This window comes from Typha latifolia, chromosome 1 (assembly GCF_019914945.1).
Source record: "Typha latifolia isolate L0001 chromosome 1, TyphaL0001v2, whole genome shotgun sequence".
NCBI lineage: Eukaryota > Viridiplantae > Streptophyta > Magnoliopsida > Poales > Typhaceae > Typha > Typha latifolia.
Genome location: NC_133086.1, coordinates 23,408,770 through 23,431,298, shown reverse-complemented (window position 1 = coordinate 23,431,298; position 22,529 = coordinate 23,408,770). Strand labels below are relative to the sequence as shown.

General features: G+C 39.4%; 4 protein-coding genes across 4 annotated transcripts; 3 read left to right on the top strand and 1 right to left on the bottom strand.

Annotated features, from left to right (window-relative positions):
- Positions 1-336: 336 nt before the first annotated feature.
- Positions 337-6,763, top strand: LOC140780655 (uncharacterized). The gene is made up of 8 exons (XM_073126348.1): positions 337-463; positions 618-1,012; positions 1,625-1,973; positions 2,730-4,105; positions 4,260-4,373; positions 4,801-4,952; positions 5,323-5,455; positions 6,227-6,763. The coding sequence occupies exons 2-7, from the start codon at positions 677-679 to the stop codon at positions 5,369-5,371; spliced, it is 2,376 nt and encodes a 791-aa protein (XP_072982449.1). The 5' UTR covers positions 337-463; positions 618-676; the 3' UTR covers positions 5,372-5,455; positions 6,227-6,763.
- A 2,143-nt stretch (positions 6,764-8,906) lies between these two features.
- On the bottom strand, positions 8,907-13,423 carry LOC140797323 (protein HOMOLOG OF MAMMALIAN LYST-INTERACTING PROTEIN 5). Its single transcript, XM_073150681.1, has 8 exons — positions 13,114-13,423; positions 12,936-13,036; positions 11,806-11,915; positions 11,611-11,686; positions 11,352-11,483; positions 10,031-10,102; positions 9,866-9,937; positions 8,907-9,755 (listed from the first exon to the last, which is right to left on the bottom strand). The coding sequence occupies exons 1-8, from the start codon at positions 13,205-13,207 to the stop codon at positions 9,108-9,110; spliced, it is 1,305 nt and encodes a 434-aa protein (XP_073006782.1). The 5' UTR covers positions 13,208-13,423; the 3' UTR covers positions 8,907-9,107.
- A 351-nt stretch (positions 13,424-13,774) lies between these two features.
- On the top strand, positions 13,775-18,804 carry LOC140783650 (protein-tyrosine-phosphatase IBR5). The gene is given in 6 exon segments (XM_073130602.1): positions 13,775-14,297; positions 15,930-16,029; positions 16,578-16,635; positions 16,718-16,824; positions 18,268-18,313; positions 18,315-18,804. Coding segments are annotated over 6 exon segments (735 nt in total). The 5' UTR covers positions 13,775-14,060; the 3' UTR covers positions 18,502-18,804.
- Positions 18,805-19,057: 253 nt separating this feature from the next.
- On the top strand, positions 19,058-22,067 carry LOC140783644 (wall-associated receptor kinase 5-like). Its single transcript, XM_073130590.1, has 3 exons — positions 19,058-20,041; positions 20,121-20,273; positions 20,638-22,067. Exons 1-3 carry the CDS (start codon positions 19,168-19,170, stop codon positions 21,855-21,857), a joined length of 2,247 nt encoding a protein of 748 aa, XP_072986691.1. The 5' UTR covers positions 19,058-19,167; the 3' UTR covers positions 21,858-22,067.
- Positions 22,068-22,529: the final 462 nt, after the last annotated feature.

Here is a 22,529-nt window from a genome sequence, read left to right as displayed (position 1 = left end):
TCCTTGACAGAGCTCCACGTTAAACAATGTATTAAGTAGAAATCCTCAGGAAGATTATTTATGAACAAAGGAAACCTTTAGGTAGAAACAAGTCAGGTTTGGTTCGGTCTAGATCGAGCCGGAGTCGGCATTGATGGTTAGTAGCACTCACAGCGGGCAAGCTCGACTCTGGACACGTGTGGCTCTCTCGTCGGCTCTGGTTTTCGTTTTCCCGTACCCGGATTCGTAGGCGACCCAACCCGAAACCCGCAGCCGCTTTTTTAAACGGGGCGAGCCGATTTTAATCCGATCCGAGGAGAAAATTAAACTCCTCGGCCCCCGTCGCTTCTATTATTTCCTCAATCTCTCTCCTCGCCTGCTCCCAAACTTCCCCCAAAACTCTCACCGCCATCTCACTAGAATACCATCCTTCTCCTCACTCGCTCTTAAGCCTTTCTCTACGTCTCAATTACGCGCCAAATAAGTATTTAAACTCATCCCTCCTCTCACTCGATTCCCCTCCCTTTCTCTCTCTCCCTCTCTCTTCTCCTCTTCCCCTCTCCCTAGGGTTTCCTCTCTCCCTCTTTCTCTATTTCTCGTCTGCGTCTAATGGCGTTCGATCTCTCTCTCTCTTGCAGGTCCATTCCTTTGACGGAACGGCGAACCGACGGGATCTGTCCTCTCGCCGACGCCGGAGATGGGAGACGAGGGAGGCGGGGAAAAGAAGAGGGGGAGGGATGGATGTGGGGAGGAGGAGCTCAGGAGAGTGGCGGAGATCGTCATGGTACTGTCGACGATGGCGGATATGAGGGGCGGGAAGGAGCCGACAGCGGCGGAGAAGGCGATGGTGGCTGAGGCGAGGGAGAGGCTCGCGGGGGTGTGCGAGGGTGTGAAGCCCAAGGATTTGTTCTCGAGGGAGGCGGTTAGGGTTGTCGTGGAGGATCTCGGACTTAATCGGATGAAGGATTCGGCTATGGGATTCCGCCCCCCCAAAATGTCTATTGCCGAGAAGGTCTTGCTCACTAAGAAAAAGGTATGCCTTTTGTTGATTTAATCTTTCCTTGGTTTGGACAATTTCTTACAATGATACGCATTACATGAAATAACAGTGGGAATTCGGTTGTTCTTTTATCATATTGTGTGGAAATTTAGTATCTTTTGGTCAGTAAGTTACGTTGGTACTGTATGAACCTTTTCGTGTGAATTGTTCGTGTTGTCTCTCTCACAATCTTTCACGATATCCAAGGCAGTTATGCTTTCCAAGTTTATCTTCTGAAAGGGGAAAAAAGAAGTTGAAGAAATAATTGGAAACAGAGACATGTTCCTTTGTGTATGACTATGTATTGTGGTCGTTGTTGTCGCTTGGGGTAAAGACATGGACATGTCTTGATGATGATGAGGATGCATTAGATAGCCTGCCAGCTAGTTGTAGTCACCAGATTGACATCGGATTTCTTTTTCCTCGTACTTTGCTCAATGTTTCTACTTGTTGAACCGGTTTCCTTGGTAAATTCTCAGTTGCAAATTGATTTTGTTTTTCTGACTTCTCTTTTACTTCGTTTGCAGGGATATATAGTGAAGTTAATATAACATTGTGATACATATCTGATGGTCTGTTTTTGTAATTCTTTCTTTACTTCCATAGATGGAGGAAACAAAAGAAATTGCCATGCATCAATCTTTTTCTCCATCCCAGCATCTTCCAGTGGCACTTGGCACAAATCCTGACCACCAAGGAAAGATGTTGCCTGGAGCTCCTAGATTTATGTCAGAAAAAGCAAGTGCAATGTCAATCTCTTCTGGAGGCTTACAGAGTCAGCCAATGGCACATGTACCTGCTCTAGCTTCTGCTGCCACATCTTTGAAGCAGCCACAAATAAATGATACTCGGTCTTCACTACCAGTAAAACCCGTATCAAATCCTTCATTAGCACTACCTCACAGGGAAGCACATGCACGACTTAATGGACCTACTTATTTATCACAAACTGGAGGTAGTCTTGCAATCTTATTATTTGCCCTTTCTTTCTTTTCTTTGTTTCCAACTTTGGATTCTATTAGAATTCTGATGATCTAATAATTGATCCTTTAGATGATTTTAAACTTCCCAGACTTTCGCAAGATGTTGTATACGTGACATTGCATATTATAATTTAAAAATAAAAGATTGTGATGTATGATGTTAAAGTGCATCAGTATGGGCATTCTGACTATTAGCTGGCATTCGGATTACTTTCTTGTGCTGTAATTACAATAACTTCTTTATTCCAGAATATTTGTGTGATTTGTGTTAAAATTGGCATGCCTGTCTATCTTTTAATAGGGCTGCTCGCTATGCTACATTGACTGTGTATTGAATTTGCGGCTGCACAGATTTTGAGTACATAAGAAAACTGTCATTACTTTGTCTGACATAGTATTTTGTTGTTTCTCAAAAGGGATTTCATAAATGATTTAACTTCTCAGGCTATTGGTGCCTTCATGATCATTGAACTCCATTAGTAGGATGGCTTGTTACATGCTAAATGTTTTGTGTTCCAGTAGTTGGCATGATAGGGCATGGTAAAAGTTGCATAATTGTTCACATTTTCTTGCATGGCTGGTTTAACTTTCTTTATTAACTGCTTACACTTCTGGTTCAATCTTGTTTGTTATTGTTGACAATGTTTGTGGTTTTTTATATGGGCTTGATTTCTTCTTTCTACTACTGAATGTGACACAAAAAACCTCAAAATCTCCTACGCTATCAGGTTCTTCTGCTTTAGCAGCCCATGAGCAGACAAGCAAATTGCTGGACCATAATGCTATCAAGTCTGAAGGTATGCATGAAATAAATGCTGTACAAGCTTCAAATCAAGTGATGGGAAATCAGGAGGCAAAGGCATCCTTAAGTCAAGCTGGATCAGGAAGCCTACTTATTGGACATCAAGCTCCACCAGGAATAACATTTGTTCATACACCATCTGTTTTTACGAACCACAGTGACATAGCCAAAAATGTGCAGCGAATCTTGCAGCCAAAGGTTTCAAATTACCCTAACTGGATTCCACCATCAACTGAGTACATGAACAAACTTATAAATTGCCAAGTATGCAAGATTATTGTCACTGATGTAGAAAGTTTGCTTGTTTGTGATGCTTGTGAGAAAGGAACTCACTTGAAATGTCTTCCATCTTCTGATGGCAAAGTTATTCCTAAATCTGAGTGGCATTGCCAAAAGTGCTTGACGTCAAGTAATGGAAGACCTTTGCCACCTAAATATGGCAAGGTTACAAGAACTGTTGGTGCTCCGAAGGCTGCTTCAAATACAGTTGCCCCTCGTGCTTCTGCAGAGAAAAGACCAGAAAATCCAGATTCCAAGAGAAGTTATACTGTAGCAAGTGTATCTCGAGCTACGAACACAGGAGGTAACCATGTGGAGTTGTCTGAGAGTAGTAATGCTACGGTTGTAGAAGGACAAGAGAGTTCTTTTAGTGAAATGAAAAGGGAGGACGGTGTGTCTGCTGAAACCTCATCTAGTCACCTGACAGAAGATGGGATGATATGTAATAGTACAGGCAAACAAAATGAAAGCTCCGAGAAGAATCTTCAAAATTGTGGAGTACCTTTGTTTGATAAGAGTTCTTTCTCTGAGTCTATGTTGGCACCTGCAGTTGTATCAGAAAATATTACTCCTGAACAATCTTGTGGTGATGGCATGGGAAAATCACAGGACACTCAAGAACTCTCTGTACCACAGATTGACAAGAATGTAAATACTGAAAGTAGTCTTGAAGCTTCTGGAAATCAAATGAATAATATCAGAAAAAAGAGCATTGATGAGCTAAGGGAATCTTTTAGTGGACAAGAAGCATCTAAACATACTGGTGACGTTACCAGGTTAGACGATGGAGACGAACATCGGGCAATCTCAAATGGAGCTTTGGACTGCAAGGATGAAGCCAAAGATTGCAGCAGACCTTCGCTATCAGATTTGAATACTGTGGATTGGGTTGGTGATGCTGTCAAAGTTGTTGATGGAAGGACTTACTATAAATCCTGTCACATTAATCATATATTGTATAAGCTTCAGGATCATGTTTTGATTGCTTCTGAAGGTCGCAAGTTTATTCCATCAAAGCTCCGCGTAAGTCTTGACCTGCCCTTTTTTCTTTGAAAAAGATGATAAAGTCCTTCCGACTTCCTTTGTCTCATTTAGAGAGAGTGATTGTTACACAAATTTGTGATTATTTAACATCTTGCTTTCTGTTCTGACATTTCTTTCCCTATGTTCTCTATAGTCTTTGTGGGAAGACAATGAATCTGCATCAAAGTGGGCAGATGTGAGTCCATACTACCTTCCCACTGATCTTCCACAGGCTGTTAGTCAACCATCTGGTACTGAAGACAGTGAGGTGATTCATCCCTGTTATGATATTTGATCGGAAATACCTATGGAAAAGATTAAGTTGAAACCTATGTTGTATTTTCTGTTGAGCACACTACCATTCAGGATGATATCTATCAAGAGTAGGGTCTGCACTCATGCACAAGTTAGGCACATGGCATCTGTTTTTACTGAAACAAGTGAGGTGCAATTGGCACATAGAATCCTGATTAATTGAAATCAGATAGTTTCATGCGTAATGGTTGCATGTGGTGCTAAATAAACCTAGAAGCCCTATAACTTAGCAATCATTGAAAGTAGAGGCGACTTCATTATCCATCTGATGCTATTCATATTGTCATACACATTAATTTATCTTTGATGGGAGCATGTGTGGTTTGTTGCACTTGGAAGATGTAGTTGGTTTATATGTCGAATCCTTTTTGTGGTTGCAGGTATATGCTTTAAGTAATCAAAGAACCATAATGGCTGCTTCCATCTGTGGTCCATGTGAAGTTCTGTTCATTGACAAGTTCCAGGAAGAGAGTGAAAGAAGAAAGCAATTAGTTGATACAAATAATTGTCTGCATCCAATTTACGTGTGCAAGTATGTCTCTTCTGCCTTAAGAATTTTATGGAACTTTGTTTTGTAACACTAAGTCAGTATTAGTACTTCCCCAGTCAGATATCTACTGCAATTTGATTAAGCAACTTGATTAGTGAAACATTAGCGCTATCAGTTGATGATATCTTGTGAAAAATATTGGATCACTAATTGGTGACCTTGAGCATGCTGGTTATAGTGCATTAATCTTGCTTCTCGTTTGTCTTTACGCCCTTTTTACAGCTCTATAGATGCTATTAGTTTTGTATTTCTGATTTCCTTGATTTGTCCATCTTCAAGTAGTTCCCTGCAAATTCTTTTTCTTGTGCCAATCGTTCTATGTCAGAAATTTATAAAAGAGAGGGATTTGCAGATGGAAATATGATGAATCCAAGGGCATCTTGGAACCAGTCACCAGTTAGCGTGTACTACATTTTTTATGGAGGACACTAACATATGTGCATTCATTTCCAGCTTTCTTCCGTCAAAATGAAAACTTAAATGAGGTGTGTCTTTTTTACCCTCACTTTGTTTCTGGCAAACTTTAGATCCAGTAATAATGGAAGTATGGCTTGTCACATGAGGTCCCTAAGCTCAAGCAACTGTTAAGGTGGAGGCAAAGCTCCACTATTTATTATTATTTCAATGCAAAGTGCTTAACCAAATTCTTTATTTCTGGACAATGTATTGTATCTTTGGCTGTAGCATTCCCATACTTGATTTTTACCTGTTAATTTTTAAGAGAAGAAAATTTCAACATTTAGACATAGCAGACATGAAGTCATAGACAAGTTACCTTGTTGCGTCATCTGTCGGACTACGATTCAGATGTTTTGTAGCATATGTGCTTACAAATTTTGTTTACCACTATTTTTGCGGCATTAAACAATTTTTAATCACTCAGTTATAGTAAAAACTCTAGTTAGTACTACATATGAGAAACCGGCTACTGTCAGGATGGTGGATTGGCTTTATTGAATAACAGCTGCATTATCTCAAAATTGGGATGACGAATTACTATTTGATTCTCTAATCCAGTCTGTCACATGGATCAATAGAAGTCAAGACTTTTTTCCCTTTTTTACCCTTCTGTGCAGAGTAATGTACTTGTAGTCAGCATCCAAGATATTTAGAACCATATTTTTGGCATCTCGTCTTATCTGTTTAGCTACTAAATGTGCTTGGCGTGCTATGAGATGATTTGTTTTCCCCTTTTTTTTTCTAATGTAGAATTTATTTTCATGCGCTGATTGATAGTTTTCTTCTACGTCAAACAGGTACCAATTGGAACTACCCTTTTGGAAGCTAACAGGAAGGCTATCTTCCACGCTATTGTTGTAAACTGTGTAGTTCTTTTAAAAGTCTAGGCCATTAGCTAATTTCTCTGTAGTTTAATTCTCATCTGCTCGCCTGATATGGTGTAATTACGTTCACATATCTTAACGAGAAAAGCTTGAAAGGATGGCCTTCTCGTAATGCTTTTCACCAGATGAAAGGGGTAAGAAGATAAAAGAGAATTGAAATGCCAGCAGGAGCTCCAACCTTGGTTCTCTGTAGATTGGATTTATAATTATGTTTGACCAGTGTCACAGAGAAAGGAAGAAGCGCTTCTTGTGACGTACTCTAGCTCTGAATTAAGCATTGAGAAAAATCTAAGCAGGTTAACACTTCACTGTGGCAAACCTAATTCATTGAGAAGATCTAGAGATGTATATATGCGTTTATTGCAGTAACTGAGATGTAAAACTAGTATTGAGTAACTCTTGTAATATAATCTTGGCTGAGCGAGGTGGAAGTATGATGGGTTTATTAAATCCACTCTGACATTTTATTTTAATGCTTTCTAGAGGAAAACATAGCAACTTGACCCATTTCAACACCACAGCATCTCACATGCATTGCAACCAAAGGGGCTTATATCTTTCATGTTCAGCATTAAATTCTCTTGAAATAGAATTCTTGTCCCATGTTTACTGATCCAACCATTAGTTATCCACTTGTCATCAATTTTCATTTCATTAATATGGAATATCATTTTGGCATAATATCTAAAACATGGGGCTGAAAAATAAACATTGAAAAAGGAAGAGTGTGAAATGTAATTGTTCTCTTGAATTATGACAACTCGCAACAGAAACCTCTTCTAATCGACTCAAAACGCTTTTAATCGCCTCGGACGATTCTTCTACATAAACAGCAGCTTCTGATTAAAGATCATACGCACCATCTCTCCGCAGCACAAATTATGTGCATTTGATTCACATACTATGATGTCAAGGCTGAATAATGTACCTAATGGTAATATAGTTATGTTTGCATGGAATATATAGCATATATGCTATTACAATCAGCCAAGCCATCATAATATGTCTTTTCCTAGTGATCAAATTCTTCATCCAAACAAGTAAATCTAGTAAGAGCATAAGCAGCATGAAGAGCTTCATCAGCACGAATTGCTTTCATGCTTTCTCTATTAACATTTATCAATCATCATGGGTGTGAATTATATATATGTATGTTATCCTTCTCCGGCAATTTAAAGCTTACCCTCCTTCCATTGCCACTTTGACTTCTATTCAGAGAAACCAACCATCTTCCCTCCTCTCCTTCAACCATCGCTCCTTCGCCAGAGGATGTTTCTCTGGGAGGTGGGGAGAGTTCATCATGAGAGCAACTCAATGGACAAACCTTAGGAGATTGTCGACGCAACGGCGAGTCGATCTCGAAGCCAGGAGAAGAGAGGAGCCACTCCTCTAGAGTTGCCATTCTATCCTTTCCTGTGATGCTCTCTTGGTGGTTTGTTTTCTTCTTCTGCTTCTCTATCTTCAGGCATTTGGGCTTCAAAATGTCCGCAAATGACGTTCGCTGCTCCGTTGGCATATCGTCGTCTTTGATATCGTCATGGCCTGAGAGAGTTGCATGACCCAAATGGCGGAGGGTGCAAAGGTTTGCTCCCATCTTTCCGTCGACTGATAGACTGAGTTAAAACTTCCGAGTGCCTCGAGTAAACCTTTTTTTCTGAGACCAGAGCTAGACATAGATATGTTTCTCTTATTGACTCTTTGATCTCCGAGATATATAAGTTATGCTTAGGCTGTGGCAATCTTTGTTGGCATCGACATCGGCAAAGCTGGTGATTGAAGCAAAGGGTCAGTCCTTGGGGGTGATACAAGAAGAAGATTACAAAGAGGCCACTTGCTTTGGGCAAGACTTTGTCAATGCTGTGATCAAAACTTCGATAATCAGAGTTGTCTCATCCAGTGGCTTGGTAGTTCTGTCAATGGACGACAACTACGACACAAACGAACTGCAAATGAGAAACTTTCGTAATGGATAAAGGGCAACAAGAGACTTGGTGGACTCCAATTGCTTTGTTCTTTGTTTGCTTCATGAGATAAAAATAAAATAAAAGTAAAAAATCATGCATGACTATATATGTGTGACGTGATAATAAGAATATGCTAAATTAGCAAACATATCGTCCATTAAACAAGACGAGTATGCATGAAGCTCTGAAGGTAGAAGCAAATTGATCGAGTTTACAAGGGCGAATACACTGCCAGACTATATATACGCTTTAGTGAACAGGAAAGATCACACCCTATATATTTTCTCAGTACCATATTGTCACGTACTCTCAGCTTTGTAAACTTGCACAGCAAAATCTCAAAGCATTCAGCTTAAAATTTCTTTACTTGCATTAGACAAAGAAACTACATTACCCTCTGGAAAAGAATTCAGTTCGATATTAGTTTCTAAGACAATTCGCACAGGAGTGGACACTTTTATAGTTCCTACCAATCTACCATGGTTTAGCATGAAAGCAAAAATAAAGACATCCGATATACCTAAGAGCACCAAAAATAAAGTAACACGGAAAGAAAGATCTAGCAAAGATTAGGCGAGTGAATATGCATGAAACGGGCTTAGAAATAAGCAAACGGTAAAAGGAGGAGAGAAAAACAAGATCAGGTCATGTTTCAAACATTACTAAGCATCATTACCTCAAGAAAATGGGAACAAATAGCCAAGACGACTGAAAGAGTCCCCTAAATTTTGAGGTAAATCACTTATAAAATCACCGTGCAGGGACAAGCATATGGTGAACAAATACATACAAAAATACTTCATCTCAAATCCATATTATACAACCCACACCTAATGAGGTTCAGCAGAAGGATTGGTCAGAAGTTCAAGAGAACGCCGAAGAAAATCTACTGCAACAGCAACATCATCGAATGCAAGAGCACCAACTGCAAACCTCGCAGCCTTATGAGCTTCAGCAATCTTCTCCACAGATGGCTGATAATTGCTGTCATACTTGTAGAGGTCAGAAGGTGGGGTTGAAGATGCCACTTGATTCCCAGCATCATTACCAGAATGGTATGGCACAGCTGGTGGATAGTTTGAGACAGGAGCGGGTTGAGTAGAATAAGAAACATCAGGACCATGGTAATAAGAAGGCTGATGAGTTGGGGCTGCAGGGAAAGTGCTGTCGTGAAAGCTTGGATAAGACTGAAAATTAGGATATGAGTAGGAAGGTCCTGGAATTTCTGGAGGGGAGTAACTTTGTGGCATGTGTTGCTGCTCGCTAATGTTAGGTTGATGATGATATGGTTGCTGATAAGCAGAAACTTCAGGCGTGTTGCTTGGTGGGAGCTGGTGATTGTCATTAGAAGGATAATCATAAGATGAAGGTGAAAAAGGAAAGTGCGCTGGATTATGTGTATTAACTCTATCAGCCTGCTGCGGTGATGAGTGATCCCCTGGATAGCTAGCCGACAAGCTTACGCTCCTACTCAGATCCTGGGAAGAGGAGGTGTAAACAGAAGGCCAAAAATCTTGCTAACAAATATGCTAGTCTATAGCTAGATCATTGAGTATATTAAAAAAGAAGTCGCATACTGTGTACTGACCTTGTCTAAATGCTGGAATGATGTATCGTCACTTTGCTGACTGGTAGAAAAGCTCTGACCTGATCCCAGATTCTAACAGACAGAAGAAAAAGATGAGAGAAATCGTAAAGCTCTGGCCTTGTCTCAGATCAATAACACTGCTGAAAGAAAGAGTTGAATACTGACCTTATCTGGCTGCTGGAATGATGTGTCACCACCTTGCTGCCTAGTAGAGAGACTCTGACTTGGTCCTAGATCCTAAATCAAAGAGAAGAACATGAGAAAATCCCTAAATAGTCATGATATCTCCATGGCTGCTTGATAACAGTTTAGACGCCAGTCCTGCTTCAATTGACGCAGTAAATATCTCATACATTCAGAAGTTTTTCATAATCATAGTTGGAGCAGACGGATGATGCCAAAGGCTATTCATTGGAAGATTTTCACATAAGTTTGGCATATAACTTTATATGTGATGTGTTGTTCTAAAGTACTCAGTATGAGGCCCTTATTACACCATATAAATGAACTCTAATTCTAATGCATCTCTTATTGATAAACTAAAACACTAAAAGCAAATAAAAACCTGAAAAAAATGGAAATAAATAATTAGAAGGCATTATCTAAATCAGCCAATAGACTACAAAAAGAAGGATGAAATGTAACCTAGTTTAAAGTCTACTTGGGTTTCAATTGAGTTTTAATAGCATTACAACATCAAACTTGAATTGTCACCTCCTGGTCTGCTGTATTATCCCATACATATCAACTACCAATATTTTATCAAATTTATGCATACTTTTGGACTGTAGCCTACTAGTAGGATCAGAGGGAATTCTCCATTGCATGGCAAACAAACTATCTATACAAAACAGGATGTATCAAGCTCTAAATCAGACTTTCTATATTGATCTTATGTACAAATATGTATGAATTCCTAAACCAGACCTCTATAATTATGATTATGTTTCTTTCATTTCATGTTAGGAAAGATTCAAATGAATGTACTAGAGTATCCATTTCCTCCCTCCAAAATCCAGGACGGGTTTGATCCTTCTATTCCACCCTATCCTTAACTGCTTCTTTTCTCCCCTGAGCCAAATTACTATCTACACTTATGAGAATAACTACTCCATATTTTGTATAACGTCATCCTTGTCACCCTTCATCGCATTAATTTGCCACCTACTCCTATTAATGGGAACTATATCAGGCTAGCAAATTGTTCTATCACAATCTCCCCGGATTGACAACTATTTGATGAGCTATCTTTAATTCTTTACTAGCTTAAATTCATTTCCAGTATTTTGATGTTGCCAATTTTCAGAAATACCAAGACACATAGGCAAATAAAAGTAAAATAAGTTAGAGACAAAGGTGTTATAATTACATATGAATGAAAGAATGATGCACCAGAATACATGAAGGTCACTCTGTAAAGAAGTACAGCAATATATCTTCTTGGCCATTTAAAGACATTATAGGACTATCAAGTTAAAAAACTTACATATGTGTCTTCTGTGGAGGGCAATTCATCTTTATCACCACCAGGAGGCCCAGGTTCAGGTTTCCGCCCTTCCTTTAAAGCTTTTCTTATATCTGCAGCTTTCCAAACAGCATATTTCTGTTTCTGCTCAATCTGAGAAGGATCAAAGACCAACCTGAGTTAACTTGGAAGTAGGCAACTTTAACTGATTAAGTACATAATAACAAGGGAAGTAGGCAACTTTAACTGATTAATAAACCAGTTACATGATTAAACTTACATCAGACTGGAGTTCACCAAACTGGTTCAGAATCTCAAAGAAGATACTAGCAGCATAGAAGGTCTTTGCTGTATTTCTGCAACATGGAGTGCTATTAGCTTTCAACTGCACTTGAGAGGCCTAAGTAGCAAGCAACAATAACAGAGTAAAATCCGAAATAAAACAAAAATATAACAAAAGTGAAGATTACGATACAGGTCAGCTCTTCCGGCACGATCTTGCTTATCTGCTTTTGCAAAGACATTTGATGCAAATCCTTCTATATAAAGGCTGTCTTCAGGTCCCAGCTTCAACGATTTCTTATCCTGACAAACGGTTGGTTATAATAAATAACCAAAAAAGAGGGGAAAAAAATGTATCAGTTAATCATGTAATATTCAAATATGTGCAAATTGGTTGATCTATTCCATGTCAGTCAATGCAGGTGTGGAAGATACTCAAGCATATAAACTACTTTCTCCAATGAGAGAAAAGAAGAATCAAATGGTTCACATAACCGAATGAAACAAACTAGTGGTTGACATATGCTTCTCTCTACGACATATATTGGCTTAAATGCTAGGTTAATAAGTTTTTCTCAAAGTTCAAGCAAAATTGCATGTGCCCAGACAATGTTATAATTTTCTCTTGTCCAACAATAACTTGATAAAATCATGAAATACTTCTAGGAAATCTTAACACAGAAAGAAACCATAAAAAGGAAAAAGCTAAATAACACACAAGTATCTACCCTTTATTTCCAAGAAACTATACATCAAATTTTGGAAGGAGAAGTCCTAGATAAAAGGACATTAGTATAGCACAATTTTATCAAACTGGATAGATTCAGTAGCATATATAATGCCACAATACAAAAGAAAGCAACAGAGTCAGAATGTCTTAAGTAGTTATGTTCCACGAGGACACATCAAAAGTTTATTATTACTAATCTTTCATGATGGATAACCAGCATAGAAGGTAAATATCATACTAAAGAGACAGATGACACCTGGCCAGGTAGGCTACTAGCCTAATATCATGTAACTATGTCAATAAAGATAATGTTAATGTCTAACCCCCAATTAAACCGCTGATCAATGGACACACTAAGAACCTAAAGTCAACCAATGCCTTCCATCATCAACCAATTCAGACGGCTAAATTGATCCTCCTAAAAAGGATGAGAAATTCTTAGAACAAGAAAAGGATCCATCCAAATCGGTTCACACGAAAACTACATGTAATAATCCAACACAAACAGTTCGACGAAGATCGCATTATTCTGCCTTCAGATGGCATAACTTTTGCATCACAACACCGATACGAACACCGGATCACAAGCTAACCTTCTCAAGCTGTTTCATGAGGGAGACGAGGAGGGCGTTTGTGGTCTTCGTCCGCTCCTTCTGCGGTATCCTTAGTCCTCTCTCCATCGCGTACAACCGGCCTAGGATTGATCAGAGATCAAATAACGATGGAAATGGTTAGAAATTGGGGAATTAGGGTTAGGGTTCGGATGCTTACAGTAGTATGCGACCAGGGGCTCATGCTTCTGTAGCTCGTCGGCTCGCTGGAGATAGGGAAGGAGGAGCTTTGCGGGCTCGGCGTCGCTCCCCATATTTGACTTCACTCACGAGCAAAAAACAGAGAAAGCTAAGGCGAATCCGAGCGCGGAGGAAGGTGAGGGGAATAAGCAACGAATAATTTTGGAGAATAAGAACGCTATTCGTGAATATTTCACCACGAATTGGTCGTAGGAGGATTGGGGAGAACTAAGAAGGCACTTCTCTTGCCTCGGGCGTGGAAGAAGAAGGGAAAGGATTTTATCGGATCCAAAGCTGAACGTAATGGATAATAACTAATATGGGCGAAATATTTTTGGATCCGCTGTTCTCTTGATTCAAGATTTAAAAGAAAATTTCTTTCAGGATTTGTTTTCCTCTATGCCCCCTGAAAAGTTCTTATTTATGTTTACACCCTTCTAAATTTTGTAATTCTATGTATCTTTCTTTCAATTCTCAGAACACTTGGCTTCATTCACATGGTAAGTTATTTTCTTTAACTTATATTTTGTTAACTTGGAGGGTCTAGCTGTCTAAGGATAATTATGCAAAAAGGAACAGGGAAACATTAATATTAGGCTTTAGAATAAATATATATGCAAGAAGTTTCTGCGTTTGGCTCCGTAGACAATCCTATGCCTCTTTCTTTAACCATCGATACACTTGTTTAGAACCCAAGGTTCCTTTCGCTTCCCGTCTACCTGAACTCTCCTTCCCTTCCCCTCCGTTCCAAGACGCTTCTCCACCACCTACTGCTCCAAAATTCTCACCGACGAAGCATCGATTCCATCTGGGTCCCTTCCAACTCGATCTCACGGTTCGCTTTTCCATCTTGGTATCTCTTGTTTGGATCACCAAGGACTTTTTGTCCCGGTTCTTGATCGAGTTTGGACGACACCTCCCTAAACGATGAGGAAGAGGGAGAGAGAGAACCCATGTGGAATTTGTGGCCACTACCACAAGTACGAAGAAGGAGAGGTTTGTGGGGTTTGCGGCCATCGGATGCCGGCGTCCTCGGAGAGGTCGGTAGAGAAAGGAAGCGCGTTTCCTTCCGAGATTTTGAAGGATTTTCTCTACTTGGGCAGCTACGACAATGCCTCACGAAGCGAGTTGCTTAAGACCATGGGTATTTCTCATATTCTCAATGTAAGTTTCCAACTTTCTTCTAAGTAGACATTGCTAATTATTTAAAGATTGCTTCTTTGTAGTGGTAGGCTGAGGATAATATGAGAGGCATGCAGATCTTATTCGAAGTTTCTTGTTTGAGGTTGATTAGTTGAGCAAGTGTGAAAATTAGGGGGCAATATATTTATATTTTATATACTCTCATGCATATCTATGTGTGTGTATATATATATTCCAAATTAGGTCACAGATAACTTGCTTCTTTATCTCATATTTGGTCAAGGCAAACCTAATTCTTTTAATTTATTGGTCCAATTGAGTATCACAGAAGTAAAGCCTATTCATCATGGTTATTAAAAATGTAAGAGTGTGTATATTTGGCACGAAAATTTTGCAAGCAGCTCTGTTTGGCTGCAATGATATGTTGAGTTGGTCTAACAGTGGACTGCCTGGACATCTTATTTACATCTGCTTGTATGTGAAGTCTCTTCTTTACTTCAGAGGATGTAAATAACTGTTTTGTAAGCCATCGGTTGCATTCTCTGGCTGCATCGCAAGAGAGCTGAAACATGACCTTCTCCATTCAAGCATGTAGTCCAACAATTTTTATTTAGTTTCTGTTCTCCAGCTGTAATATATGGATTGAGAAAAACCTATTTGGAAAAAATGTTGTCTTGAAATGTCTTGAAATAATATTTTGACATAAAGGTGGTAGCAGGAATTCTTTATGCAGCAGATGGAATTGATATGATGAAATTTACTAGCCTTGATTAATTTGTCCATTACCATCTGTCTTGTTATGTTATAGATGTTTCTGCTTTCCATCCTCATTCGAACTTCTAACCAGTCAGACGCTTGTGTACTGAGGGAAAGAAAGGGAAAACAAAAATTCTCATGTTTTGTCCTTATCCCTGGAGGATCTGTCTCTTGCTAATGCTGGTGTGATTGCTTCAACTATGTCTGCTATAATAATACTTTGTTTTAAAATCTGTTCTTGATCTCACTTTGCATGGGAGCATCTCTTGGTGTGATAAAAGAAAGCTTCCCTACTTTCTTATTGCCAAGTGGTCATAGTTGAAGTAATGTAAATAATAGGGTAGGGCTGTTGCCTGACTGCATCTTTTTCTCCCTGTACCCTGTATTGATGGGAGCCTTGTGCATGGAGTCTTTCTTTTATTGACTTCACTATGCTTGAAGAGTGAATTATTGTTTTAATAAGCTAACATACACAAGTCTACGTTATAAGCTAATAGTTGCATTGGGGTTAACTTGTGAAAGAATTCAACTCAATTTATTTTTTATTATGAGAGAGAGGATAAAGAACTTTGGGATACAATAATATTTTCATTATTATTATTATTCTCATGAAGTCTTTCTCTATTGAGAAAATAATGTAAGATAGGATGTCTTCTACTATGGGCTTCTAATTGTTCATAAATTAACTTATTATCATGCTTGTCATATTTGCATGTATATTGATTTACTCATGGTAACTTGTTTTTTTCCTCAATCTCTTATTTAGTTGCTGGGCCTTTTTCTAAGACGAGGATTACCTTATCAAATCTAGCCTTCATAGGGATGGGTTTGGTTCTATTATAGTTACCTTTTGTGCTTCTAAACACATGTTTGATATTATTGTTTGTCTACATGCAGACTGTACCTGCTTGCCAAAATCTATACAAGAATTCATTCACTTACCATTGCCTCCAAGATGACAAAGTTTTGCAATTTGATGATGCAATCCAGTTTCTAGGTATGCTCTTCACATGTTAAATTAGTTTCTCAATTGCAGAATGTCATTCTATGCAGTCAATCATAATTCTCTTCTTTTTAAGTAATAGATATCATGTCATGCATTTAACAGCGATGGCTGTTATTGAGTAGTTGATACTTGTAAGGGATTATAGTCCTCTAGCGAATGAAATGGTAATTGTAGAAAAGTATATTGAAAGCTTGTTAAGGGTGATTCATCTCTTTTCCGGTCAATATTATCAAGGGACCTGAAGTTTGTGCACAACTGTAATGTATCATGAATAACAGTCTGATATTGAATCAATTGTCATATGTATGTGATACAATTGAGTGTGTTCTTTAATTCTTGTTAGCGATTTGGTGAGAATCTTTTTTAATGATTCCTAACATGATCTTACTAGTTTGGTAGTCCAAACTCTTTTTATCATTTTATATTTTTTTTATTTTGGTTTAATGATGATTGAAGGTCTGGAAATCCCAACTTGATCTGTTTCTGGTTACTGTTTAGATGAGTCTCTTCATTTAATCAATCTTGGGTTAAATATGCAGAGCAATGCGAAAAGGATAAAGCACGTGTTCTTGTCCATTGCATGTCAGGGAAAAGTAGGTAAGTTTACTAAAAGAATTTTAAACAAAATGATGTATAGCTGTATATGGTGCACTATATCTGTGGGGTGCCCTTTCTACAGGTCAGCAGCTATTGTAGTCGCCTTCTTGATGAAGTCTAAAGGATGGCATCTTGCACAAAGTTTCCAATGGGTTAAAGAACATAGACCACAAATAGAGTTATCTTCAGGTGATATATGTGCCTCAAAGCTTTAGAATTGAGCTTACTCTTTGTCAGTAATCTGATAAGTCATAATTTTCCTTCACTAGTCATTTTTTTCTGTAGACATTTGCTTGCTCAAGTTGATAATAGCTCCGTCTAGACCTCCTTTTATTATTTTCTCAAGTACATGGATTGTGCTGCTTGTGCTGGTCAGCATGGGGTGCCATATACAACACCCACCATGTAACGGCATAAATATGAAGGATATCTACCCTTCATATCTACTTGTACACAGCCCTTTATCTGTTTCTCAAAACTCAAGCAGCTCAAGCTCAAATATCACTCTTTAACTCAATGAATGAATTCATTTGGTAAATAATGCCAACTGCTTAATAGATTGCCCTATTCACAGAGAAACATTATTTATTTTTATAAATTAGATAACAACTTGTTTATGAGGTTATTTGTGGTTGCTTTTGCAATTGAGAGATTAAATAACAATCTGCATGCATCACATATCTGTATTGATGCTTAGGTTCTGATGGAAGTTGTTTTTTCTTCACTATGTTCCTCCCAAATAGTGGAGGCCCCAAATATCTAAGATAACATTGTTTTATTCTGGAGATTTCAAAATTGAAATTTGAGAAGCAAAGTATAAAAATGGAAGTTAGCAAGCCATAGGCGAGCGAGTAAGATTACTATCTTATCCTGACTTTAAGATTTTACCTGCAATGCTGTTGCTATCCTTTTGAATAAATGCAGATTTGAACAAAAGGCAGAACCTCTTTAATTTTCCTCACTCTATCTATTTATGGGGTAGCAAGACATGAATATAAAGTAACTAATTAGATTCTGCATAGTTATCTTCTTTTATTCTGATGAAAAGGAGTATCTGTAGTTCTAGTAGATGAATGAACTGTCGGACTTTGTTGATCCAGTCATTTCATAAGATTTTATTGAGGGAACTAAAATCAATTTGATAATGATTTCATAGATAGATGAAGACCCTTAAAGCAGTGGATACTAGTCTCCTAGATTACCTGAAACATATGTGCTTCGTAGTCCAATAGTCTTGCATGTAACACAAAGAAAGGAGAATTTTGCAAAACATGCATAGTACAACATTACTTTACAGTTCAGATTTCAAAATGTTAGCAGATATGTGATTGTTGAGTTGAATGACAGAATTATGACACAAAACAGAACACATAGAATTCTTCCAAAAGTTAAATGGAACTAATGGTTGCATATTAGAGTCAAGATTCATAAAGTCATGTGTTTCAGCTCAGCATGTTCTACTGACGGCTAGTCACCTCATGCCAGTTTTGCAATGCAGGACTTTACAAGTTGTCTATTTATAAGTTTGTACTTTGATCCCGTTATTTTTTATGGATGAAGTATCTTCTGTGATGATGGCTATATTAACTCCTCCACACATCTTTTCATAAAACTGATTATCTCAAATTGCAGCTGTTCAGCAGCAGTTGCTGGAGTTTGAGCAACACATGTTGGGGTCGTGCCGCACCAATTCAAACATTTACGTCTGAGTCATTCCCATCCTTTGGTTTTGGTTTTCCAAAGCCACCTTCCAATGTTCCACTTCCGACTTTTAATCAGCACGCCACAGCATCGATCTTTGAACGTGCTTCCCCAAATGACTTTCCTAGTGACTTCACTTTTGGAGCTGGCAGGACTCCAGAGTAGAAGAAGATTGAGGGTATTAATAGTTTCAACCTCTCTACATCCTGGGATGAAGGCCCCCTTGTGGATAACTCTCAGAAATATTCAACTCTTTTGAATCCTGACAAGGGGAAATAAATCCCAGCATGCCTAGTCAAGTGGGTCTTGCTATCTGTAAGTCATAGCTCAAGTGGATATCCTATTAAGTGTTATAAAACTCTGGAAATAGGTATCCTTTTCTGTACAACTGTCTCGATATTCTCTGGCACGAAACTTTCTCAACCATGCACCAAAACGTTAGATTCCTGTCTCTTAAAAGTTTCTTCATACATGTGGGTTCATCGATTGTAACATTGAGTATTTTCATACAAATTCTTTTGGCGTTGTTGGATAGACTTTTGGTCGCATCTGCCAAAGATGGCCTAAGTTTTCCACGGAGACCCTTGAACAACTAACTTTTCACCACTAAACAAATCACATAAAGACGGTATTGTTCAACATGTACTAGAAGCATTTGAATGGTCTTCGTTGACTTGACGTGGCAATCGATCAATGAGAGAAAGAGCAGGTAAGTATTCAAGAGAAACTTCTCTCCAAGTGATCGTAAAGTAAACTCAAGCCATCTTTGGAAGCCTTGGAAGTGCAGAGAGCTTGTCGTTCGTTCGTTCGTTCTTCTTTCTCAGAGTACAAATGATGATAACTCTCAGAGCGTTATGCTTCCAATTGCTTTTAGCAGTAGCAGCAGCAGCAGTTACAGATTGCCGGGAGACTTGCGGCGACATCAGCATCCATTATCCTTTCGGCGTCGGCCGGGGTTGCTTCCGGGAGGGCTTCAACCTCACTTGCAACCGAACACATCAACCTCCCAAGCTATTCTTAGGCGATGGCACGATTGAAGTCCTCAATATATCATTGTCTGAAGGCACTGTACATATCGACGGCAAGATCATGATCATGAGCACCCCATCTCAAGACTCCAATGGCTCATGGAGGGGCCTACCTGACGATGGCCCCTTCGCCCTCTCATACACAAACAATCAGTTCACAGCCATCGGATGTGGCATCCTCGCTCGCTTCATGATTCCTCACTCGCAAAAGCTCCTCACTTTTTGTGGGTCAATATGTGAGGACTCGAGGAGCTACTACTACGGAGAAGAAACAAACGGTGTGAGCTTCCTGTTGCCTGAAAACGCCTTGTGCTCCGGCGTCGGCTGCTGTCGGACGTCCATACCCGTAGGCCTTCGTTCATTTGACATCCAGTTCAGGCCATTGAACCAAACACCCAACTGGGCTGAAGAATTTGTAAACAAAGCCTTTGTAGTGGAGAAGGACTGGTTCAGCAGAAATGTTCCCATGCTGAAGAACTTAACCTCTGGCACGTCGGTGGCGATCCCGGCAGTGTTAGATTGGAAGATCGGCAATTCATCATGCGAAGAAGCTAAGAGCAGGTCGGATTTTGGGTGCCTCGGTGCGAACAGCAAGTGCGTCAACGTAGTTGGTGGCTATCGATGCAACTGTTCCAGTGGTTTTGAAGGAAATCCTTATTTGCCCGATGGATGCAAAGGTATGTAAATCCACACAACTGCTTGATTGCTTTATAATTAGTGAGCCTATTTGCACTCATCGTTTCTGTGGATGATCAGATATCGATGAGTGTCAGCAACCAAAAAGATATCCATGCGGTGGAACATGCACGAATATGCCAGGGACATGCAATTGCCAGTGTCCAGAAGGAACTACTGGTAATGCCACAGTAGAATGCATCAAGGACACCAAAGATTTCCCAGTGCTTCCAGGTAATATTGAATCTTCTGCAAAAGACAATCCTAAGTTTATACCCATATTTTACTTGTATCATTTTGCTGCTTAAACTGATCAAAGATAACAGAACCTTGGTAAGACATGAGATAATTCTTCGACGATACACAACCACAGATAAAACTAGCGAATCCCACTTCCAGAAATAGAACAAACCAACGTTTAAGTTTGCTAATGTTTGGAACCAATTCAAGATGGAACCCAATATGAAACTGAAATCAATCGAAATATGATCACTTAACGGCTCCAAACTTAGGAGTCCAAATCATTTGAAACCCACCGATAATGTTGAGCCTGTTCTTAGCTCTCCTCGTTAACGTTTACCTTTGTTTCGATATCCAGCTGTGTTCATAGGGCTTGGCAGCGGTGTTTGTCTTCTATCTCTGCTGATTGGCATTGCTTTGCCCATCCATCAATTCAAGATAAGAAGAGCGAAGAAGATAAAAGAAAAGTTCTTTAAGCAGAACCGTGGGTTACTGTTACAACAGCTGATTTCTTCAAACACAAACATTTCTGAAAGGATGAAGATCTTCAAATCAGAAGAGCTTGAGAAGGCAACGAACAACTTCGACAGGGCCCGAATACTCGGTCGCGGAGGCCATGGCACAGTGTACAAAGGCATTCTATCAGACCAACGCGTCGTCGCCATCAAGAAGTCCACACATATAGTTCAAGCAGAAATCGATCAGTTCATCAACGAGGTTGTCATTCTTTCTCAAATCAACCATAGGAACGTGGTGAAACTCTTCGGATGTTGCCTAGAGACCGAAGTTCCCTTATTGGTTTACGAGTTCATCTCAAACGGGACCCTCTCCGACCATCTTCACGTCGAAGACCGCCACTCACTGTCCTGGGATGATCGGCTCAGGATTGCAGTAGAAACCTCGAGAGCTCTAGCCTATCTGCACTCCTCTGCTTCCATATCAGTCTTCCACAGAGATGTCAAATCCGCCAACGTGCTACTCGACGACAGATTCACTGCAAAGATATCGGACTTCGGAGCTTCGAGGTCTGTTCCGTTTGATCAAACAGGCATAACCACAGTCATACATGGAACGTATGGGTATCTAGATCCGGAGTACCACTACACGGGTAGACTAACAGAGAAGAGCGACGTCTACAGCTTTGGCGTCATTCTGGTGGAGCTGCTAACTAGGAAGAGCCCAGTTTCACGGTATTCTAGGGGAGAAGAAGAAAGAAGTCTCGTTGCACATTTCAGCCAGCTACTGAGAGAGGACGATGGCATCTTCAGGTTTCTGGACCCGCAGGTTGTGGAGGAGGGGAAGAGAGAGGAAGTCGGAGCGGTAGCTGAGCTTGCGGAGATGTGCGTGAGGTCGAGAGGAGAAGAGAGGCCGGCGATGAAGGAAGTAGAGGTAAAGCTCGAAGCCCTGCGAGGTTTCAGGAAACAGAGCACACACATTTGGGTTGCTCCGACTCCGAGGTTGGATGATGAGATGCAGAGCCTGCCGGCGTATCCACCAACGGAAAGTAGCAGCTCGGACGTGAGCAGGCAATATAGCTTGGAGGAGGAAGCCATGCTATCCTCAACATTTCCTCGATAATTTGTGTAATTCCACTCAGTATATTCGATTCTATATCCGAGTTTTAGTAGGACATGGATTGAGAACTTCTAATCTGTTTTGATGTTTGAATTTGTACATGTATTTGGATGGATAGTCTATGTGGATAAGAATATAGACTAAAAAGTAGTATCCGAATTAATACTTGTATATTCGTGTAGTTTAAATTAATATAAACTTATTGCGTTATAAGTTTCAATAGTTACATTACAAGTTCTTATAACTTTTAGATTGATATTTAAGAAAAGTTGGAACTTGGGAAAGTGGATGTTCTAAGCTTGTCTGGTTTCCAATCTCACAAATAAATAAACCAAGTGATGAAAAATTCCATTTGGTTTATAATTAATTTATGGTAAAATAACATGTTAATTGGCTTATTTATTTGTGAGATTAGGAAAGCGTACAAGCTTGGAATCACTACGTAACAGAGATCAATGTTCATAGGCTCTTGTTGTTAGTCAAACGAGCTAATTAATATTATACGAACAGTAAGCTAAACAATAAGTATCTCTGGGCCGTTTGCACCTTCACTAGTAGATGCCTATCTGTTAAACAAATATAAAGAGCACGTAGATTTCGTTTTCAACGATCCATATTAACGTAATACATGATACTGACATCAATAATTTTTTTAACTTTTTCCCGTACCATCAC

Excerpts from the sequence above, each read along its gene's own strand:
- LOC140797323 (XM_073150681.1), bottom strand. The coding sequence starts at position 13,207 with ATGGGGAGCGACGCCGAGCCCGCAAAGCTCCTCCTTCCCTATCTCCAG. Across the intron at positions 13,037-13,113 it reads GCCCCTGGTCGCATACTACT|GCCGGTTGTACGCGATGGAG; the intron begins GTAAGCATCCGA and ends GATCAATCCTAG. Across the intron at positions 11,484-11,610 it reads TTGGTGAACTCCAGTCTGAT|ATTGAGCAGAAACAGAAATA; the intron begins GTAAGTTTAATC and ends GATCCTTCTCAG.
- LOC140783644 (XM_073130590.1), top strand. The coding sequence starts at position 19,168 with ATGATGATAACTCTCAGAGCGTTATGCTTCCAATTGCTTTTAGCAGTA. Across the intron at positions 20,042-20,120 it reads TTTGCCCGATGGATGCAAAG|ATATCGATGAGTGTCAGCAA; the intron begins GTATGTAAATCC and ends GTGGATGATCAG. Across the intron at positions 20,274-20,637 it reads AGATTTCCCAGTGCTTCCAG|CTGTGTTCATAGGGCTTGGC; the intron begins GTAATATTGAAT and ends TTCGATATCCAG.
- LOC140780655 (XM_073126348.1), top strand. The coding sequence starts at position 677 with ATGGGAGACGAGGGAGGCGGGGAAAAGAAGAGGGGGAGGGATGGATGT. Across the intron at positions 1,974-2,729 it reads TTATTTATCACAAACTGGAG|GTTCTTCTGCTTTAGCAGCC; the intron begins GTAGTCTTGCAA and ends CTACGCTATCAG. Across the intron at positions 4,953-5,322 it reads CATCCAATTTACGTGTGCAA|ATGGAAATATGATGAATCCA; the intron begins GTATGTCTCTTC and ends AGGGATTTGCAG.